The following is a 6,705-nucleotide window of genomic DNA, read 5'->3' as shown; positions in this document are numbered from 1 at the left end:
GTGTGGGGAAGGGGGAGGTGGGGTGCTCCGCCACGAGGAGGTTCGGCTTAAAGACACGTCCCAGGGGCGTTTTTGGTCCCCACCTGTCGTTTTGCTCCTCAGTATGGCTGCCTAAAAACGCTGCAGGATTTCTCAAACAGGCATGAATGAGTCAAAGCAAGGCTTTGGACATGTTTTTTATGAGAGTATAACATTATAACATGATATAAAACTCAAAAAAGTTGATTTCACCTGATATTGCCCCTTTAAAACTAACTGAATTAAAAGAAAAAAGTCACAACAAAAYAAAACTAAACTATAATGAAAAATCCAAAACTATTCTAACCTTGGTGTGGACCGCGCCGCAGGTGTTAGCGAGGACGTTGGAGCGAAAGGGAAAAGATCACTGATGTTCCTTTCTTCTCTTCTCCAGGCGAAGAGGCTGAGGAGATGCTTTCCCCGCTTTCCGTCCTTCACCAAGACGACGAGCAGGAGGAACGAGTCCTCCGGGTCCTGGGAGTGTTGGGACACACGCAGATTCCTGTGCGTTTGCCTGCAGGTAAACTCGACCCGGAGAGGGAAGCACCTGCGCAGAAGAGGGTGAAGAAGGAGGCGGAGCCCGACTCCTGGTTGAACCTGGAGCTGGTGTGCAGCCGTAGGGGCCGGCTCCTGCACTGCAGGATCAGCAGAGGCTCGGACCTGGACAGAGGCAGATCTCTGAGAGACAAACTCAAACAGCACCCTGAACTGATGCCTTCACGCTCCTGCCTCGTGGCCGGCGCCGGCTACCCACTAACCGCACAGGTTCTGACCCCGTACTCGAGAGTCTGTGGACCAAAAGAGGAACTCTTTAACAAAACCCTGGAGGAACATGGTCAGGTCCTGGATCGGACCGTCGCCAGCCTGAGAGCCAGGTTCAAACGGCTCACGTATCTGGATGTGGGAACGTACGACCGCGCCAGAGCCGTTGTTCTGACGGCGTGCGTGCTGCATAACGTGTTCGTAAACATGGGACAAGAGATTCGAGGAGAGTCCGGGAGAGAGGGAGCTCTGAATGAAGAGGAAGAGGGGGAGGAAGACGATGAGGGCGTACGCAGACGGGAAGCCGTTGCAGATTTGCTGCTGAAAAATGCTAAATCTGGAAGCTAGCTAAGAGTAGCAAAAAGCTAGCTAAAGTTAGGCTGTGTTCAAATTAGGTTTGGGCAAAATCGTGTCGTGTGCAATTAATCATGAGAAAAACATTAATCGATTACTTTTTGGCACTTGACGATTAATACGATTAATGGCAGCAGTCAGTCTGCTCTGTGCTCCTCTCCGCTTCAAATGTGACGAACATTAAAAGGGATCCACGATTAGTTGTAACATCAGACTTTATTTAATAAACATTCATTTTAACTGTAAGGCTGTAAAAATACTGTAGGATGTTTAGTTTTTATAATTTTTAAAAATATATTTTAACACGGACGGGGCCATTTTATTTACACGCAAAGCATTCTGGGTAAATGTTGACGTGGATAGGTCCTCGGTGCGAGGCTGCTAGCGAGCTATATCCACCCTGAAGGTTAATCTTGGACAATATCTGATGATCGACTCTTTTAAATGAAACCAGAGAGCGTTGACAGAGAGGAGAAGGTAGAAATGACTCAGCCTGGAACTGAAAATATGGATGGAGGACAACAGAGCTGCTTCATGGAAGAAGAACCTCCTCTGGGCACGATTTCTGACAGTTTTCCCAGTACTCAGCCTGGTGAGGACCTATTGCTCCTTATGGGGACTAAAGTTCCCATTAGGGGGAAATACAGTTGGTGGGTCAGCGGTTCAGTTTAGGACTAAGGTGTGAATTGAGGTTTGGTTAGGTTTAGGGTCAAGGGTCAGGGCTGTAAAAATGACCAGTAAATGAATGGAAGTCAATGCAATGTCCCCATGAGGATAGAATAACRTGTGTGTGTGTGTTTGGACGAGTTTTTCCTACAACATGGGGAAAATTTTCCCAAAAAAAGCAGCCTCGTGGGGACCAAAGTGAATCGTGGGGACCAGTGCCACGTCCCCACACGGGTCCCAATGCAAATTACTGTAGTGGGGTTAGGTTTAGGACCAAGGTTTAGGTTAGTTTTAGGCTCACGTAGGTACCTGTGAGTTTAATTTTAGGGTAAATGGTCAGGGTTAGGATATGAAGTCTAAAAAAAATAAATGGTAGTCAATGGAAAGTCCCCACGAGGCTAGAAGAACAAATGTGTGTGTGTGTATACATTGAATATTCCATTTGATAGTGAACGAGTGTGATTCCTTCTGGGTGTATAAATCTTATTTTGTCTCTACGTTGGTGTGGTAGGAGCTTTTATTTGTTCCTTATCCCTTTAATACAGTTATTTTACTGATGAGGTATAAGATAAAACTTTATTGATCCCACAGTGGGGAAATTTGCACATTACAGCAGCTCAAAACAGGACAGGGTGAGATAGAATAAAGAAAGATAAGTAAAAGAAAAACAAAAAACACTATACTTGTGATATATAACAATGTACATGTACCTAGTACAGTACAAAAATGAATATATATGCAGGTGCATATTACTGATGCCAGTGTAGGTGAATTGTCCAAGTGACTGATGACATCATGATGTGTTATACAGTCTAACTGATGACATCATGATGTGTTATATAGTCTAACTGATGACATCATGATGTGTTATATAGTCTAACTGATGACATCATGATGTGTTATACAGTCTAACTGCAGTTGGAATGAATGACCTACAGAAGTGCTCCATCCTGCAGCGAGGATGTTTCAGTCTCTGACTGAAGGAGCTGCTCAGCCCCCCCAACAGTTCCATGCAGAGGGTGGTGGGGGTTGTCCATGATGGCTGTCAGCTTTGTCAACATCCTCCTCTCACCCACCACAACCACAGGCTCCAGAGGACATCCCAGCACAGAGCTTGACCTCTGTATCAGTTTGTCCATCCTGTTCCTGTCCCTTTCGGTACATCCTGCCCCCCCAGCAGACCACTCCATAGAAAAGGGCAGATGCTACCACYGTGTCGTAGAATGTCTTTAACAGAGTCCTGCAGACACAGAAGGACCTCAGCCTCCTCAGGTATAAAAATAAAGCTACGTCCTTCAAAACAAGGGCTGTTAAAAATATAAATCTGAACACTTTAACAGTTAAAAGTGTCCAATAAAAGAAAAAAATGACCCGTTGTTAGGTGTTAACCGTTAGATAAAAGTCCTCTCTGGTCTACGGTCCATCCTTTGAGGTGCTGATGATCTGAGCCAGGCCCGAGATGGCCTGGGCCAGGTTGTTGATGGCGTCGACCTTCCTCTCCTCCAGAGCTTTCTGCTGCGCCCACATGTTCAGCTTCCTCTCCTGCAGCTCCATGTACAGCTGCAGCACGTCCTGCGGGGGTCTGGCGGGGCAAGCGGYGGCACCGCCGCCGGGAGGCTGCGACGGCGTGGGGAGGATGGGCGTGAACCTCTTGCTGGCCATAGCCCTGCCCACTCTGGTTCCGCTGAGCTTGGCCCGGCGCTGAGCTTCCACCTCCTCCCTGCTCCTGCCCAGGACCTCGTGCATGGCTCTGAAGAACTCCCAGTGGACGCCGGCCGCGCCCAGCCGCCTGCACCTGTCGGCGTTCTTCCTGTACGTGGCCAGCATGTTCCTCCACTTGAGGTCGCACTCGTACGCCCTCACGGTGACGTCGGTGGCCCCCGACCCCCTCAGTTTGGCGTTCACCTTCTCCGCCACCCGTTCCCAGAGTTTCTTTTTCTTGCATACGGGCTGGTCAAAAGCCTGATCCATTTCCAACCGCGTGCTGACGAGGTGCCATGTGGCCTGCAGCGTCCAAATAAACTCTGAGCATGGAAATAAAAGAAAGACGTGTATCAGTGTTGTAAAAAAATACAAGTATCTTACCAAAAATTTACTTTGGTAAACGTTAAAGAAGTCTGCTTTAGGAATATTACTTGAGTAAAAGTCTTAAAGTATTTGATATTTTTTGTACTTAAGTATTAAAAGTAAAAGTATTTATTTAAAATGAGCAGTTAGATTTTCTGTAAGGACATTTATGAGGAGGTGACCTCCCCAAAAAAAATGCAAAAATGATTATATCGTATTAAAATAATTAATTTGTTAAATTTAGGATGCACTAGTCCAGCTGTTTCAGTTTATATACATATATCAAGGCTGCACAAAGCTTTTCCCCAAAATGAAAATCTATCTGAGGGCTGCGGCCAAATGTAATAATATAATTCATGAAATACAAATACTTCTTAAGTACAGTCCTTTTATTTATTTATTTTTATTTCAGCACTTTTATTTTAATGATTATGTCCTGGTGACATGATTTGTTTGTGTACAAACTAATACACTATCAGAGTTTTATATATTTATACTTCTCATTCAGCCACAGTTAAATTCACTCTATAGGAGGCTCAGTTTATATGGATAGTTTTTATTTTTTACAATAACAAGCTGGATTGAAAACAAGCAAAAATGAAATAAAAGTAACAACTTTCTACTTCTTGTCTTTTTAATGTAAGGAGTAGAATTAAAAAGTACGCTGAAAAATAATTACTCAAGTAAAGTACAGATACCCAAAAATTCTACTTAAGTACAGTAACAAAGTATTTGTACTTAGTTACTTTACAATTCTGCATGTTATTGGTTGAAAAGATAAATCTATATCTAGGGTAAAAACTGTACAAATCAAATAAAAATCTAATAAATATTCTGTTTTTTTTTTTGTTTTTTTAAAGATTTAACAAGTTTTTTTATTCATTAATATAGAAGGAGCGGCCATTAGCCTAGCATGTAGGAACAGGTCTGTGTTTTTCTCTAGATTCCGTTATGTGCTGGTTGATATTAAAACTAATAAACATCGCTTGAAAATGACCAGACTATCCCTTTAATATACGTCACGCGGTCACGTGATCGTGCGTAGTTATATATTGCTCGCTCGTCCTTTTAGGGAGCTAACTCATCATTTGAATGTTACCTGCTTTAGTTTTATCGGTGTCTATATTAGACACGCCCTCCACTTCCGTATTCGGTATCACGACAGTCTCGATCACCTCCATGTTTTTGACGCTAAGCCACAAACTGCAGATTTATTTGTGTTTTGGTCAGCGATGTGCCTATCGCGGAGTTTAACAACCTTTCCGATGGACGCAGCGATGTATGGCATTGCGACGGCGCTTGGTAATCTGGGAGTTGTAGTCCGTTTTGGCGCAAGAAGCACGACCTTTAAGTATTTCGGGCACTATTAAGAACTACAATCCCTAAACGCTTTGGCTAGCTGTGTCACGTTGTTGTAACGGAAAATGTAGTTTTTATAACAGCGCAGCAGGCGTTAAATGAATTGAGACGTGCCGTAATTAGAACTACAAGCCCCAGAAGGTTCTAAAAGAACCGCCCCTTCAGCTTCTGCTTCCTCTCGGGACCGCCCCCGTTTTGTTGTTTGGCTAAAGATGGCGTTAGCGGCTAACACAGGAGATTGCATTTTGTTTAATAATTATTTTCGAGCATTGGTGACATAACGTTGAGGAAATGGAGCTTTTATTTGTAATTTGAGTTACAAATATTGTTACATCGAGCAGATACACATCCATTACGCAGAATAACGCTCTGCCTTTTCGAGCTGTAGGCCTATTTTTTTTTAAAAGGGAGTAGACCTGAAGCTGGAAACTCAATTTCCCATCAGCGACTGCGGCGTCAGGTGGTACAACTTTACTTTATCGTGTTTTTAAAGCTTGGCGCTTGGATTTTTAATGGATACGTTGAAGTAAATTAAGATCACATGTTTAAATCAGATAAATACATTTTTTATAAATTTACTGATTAGTGTCCAGTGATTCAGAATGCAGTCTGTGATATTTATCTGAGCAGAGAAAGTGAAACTTGGTGTACAAGTGAAATTTCAGTGSACCATGGCCTCATCTGTGAAAGGTGATTGGAAACACTCCAGAATACACTCCAAAGAAGGTCACCCAGCGTTACCAGAGGCTTCCCTGACTTGGTGCCTGACTCACCTCTACAAACCCGGACCTGAAGCTGAACACCAAGCAGGTTCGTGTAACGGCAAAGAATCGGACAAGAGGTCCAAAGCCTTTCAGTGGCGGGCTCTGGTCGCCATCCGGACGCAGCACATCAAGGGGGACAAAGCCAGCATCGCCAGGTTCAGAGGTCAGGGTGGCCTCCGACCCCTGCTGAACCTGCTCAGACAACCCGAGTGCTCGAGGAAGACTCTGGACCTGGCTCTCAGCATCCTGGCCAACTGCTGCACGGAGCTGGAAACCTGCGTGGAGGTGAGATCGGATCGATCCTGGTACGAGTTATTTGTTTAAAAAGGGCCTTAAAGTTGCTGACGTTCAGTTTTCCTTCACAGGTGCGGAAGCTTGAAGGAATAAATATTGTAGGTAGGTGATGAGTGTATTTCTATGAGGAATTTGATTTAACTTGTATTTTGTACAGAWTATTTAATATTTCTTGTTGACTTTCTTAGTGGACATCATGAAGAAAAACGTAGCTCTGGAGTCGGTCCAGAACCGAGCAGCTCGGGCTTTGGGGAACCTGGCCGTGGACCCAGAAAGCTCTGCACTTATTCACTCTGCTGGTAATTATGAAAAGTCTCATTGAAAAGAAATTTAATGACAACAAAACCAAATATCATCCATCCACCCACCCACCCACTCATTTATTTTTTAATTAATTTTATGAGCCTATATACAATACTTA

At 43.9% G+C, this 6,705-nt stretch overlaps 3 protein-coding genes across 3 annotated transcripts in view; 2 read left to right on the top strand and 1 right to left on the bottom strand.

The window, feature by feature from the left end:
• Positions 1–1,270, top strand: part of LOC106529522 (uncharacterized) — a 5,465-nt gene extending 4,195 nt beyond the window's left edge. The window contains exon 3 of the mRNA XM_014024978.1: positions 413–1,270. Coding sequence (XP_013880432.1) covers positions 413–1,128 — 716 coding nt within the window. The 3' untranslated portion in view covers positions 1,129–1,270. The remainder of the gene's footprint in view (positions 1–412) is intronic.
• A 1,771-nt stretch (positions 1,271–3,041) lies between these two features.
• On the bottom strand, positions 3,042–5,378 carry si:dkey-66i24.7 (uncharacterized). The gene is made up of 2 exons (XM_014024979.1): positions 4,967–5,378; positions 3,042–3,824 (listed from the first exon to the last, which is right to left on the bottom strand). The coding sequence occupies exons 1-2, from the start codon at positions 5,046–5,048 to the stop codon at positions 3,214–3,216; spliced, it is 693 nt and encodes a 230-aa protein (XP_013880433.1). The 5' UTR covers positions 5,049–5,378; the 3' UTR covers positions 3,042–3,213.
• Positions 5,379–5,384: 6 nt separating this feature from the next.
• Positions 5,385–6,705, top strand: part of armc5 (armadillo repeat containing 5) — a 7,875-nt gene continuing 6,554 nt past the window's right edge. Inside the window, exons 1-3 of the mRNA XM_014024977.1 lie at positions 5,385–6,275; positions 6,356–6,386; positions 6,473–6,583. Coding sequence (XP_013880431.1) covers positions 5,898–6,275; positions 6,356–6,386; positions 6,473–6,583 — 520 coding nt within the window. The 5' untranslated portion in view covers positions 5,385–5,897. The remainder of the gene's footprint in view (positions 6,276–6,355; positions 6,387–6,472; positions 6,584–6,705) is intronic.

The sequence above is a fragment of the Austrofundulus limnaeus genome, unplaced genomic scaffold (genome assembly GCF_001266775.1).
Source record: "Austrofundulus limnaeus strain Quisiro unplaced genomic scaffold, Austrofundulus_limnaeus-1.0 Scaffold450, whole genome shotgun sequence".
Taxonomy (NCBI): Eukaryota; Metazoa; Chordata; class Actinopteri; order Cyprinodontiformes; family Rivulidae; genus Austrofundulus; species Austrofundulus limnaeus.
The sequence above is the reverse complement of the archived record's forward strand: the minus strand, read 5'-3'. Positions and strand labels throughout refer to the sequence as shown.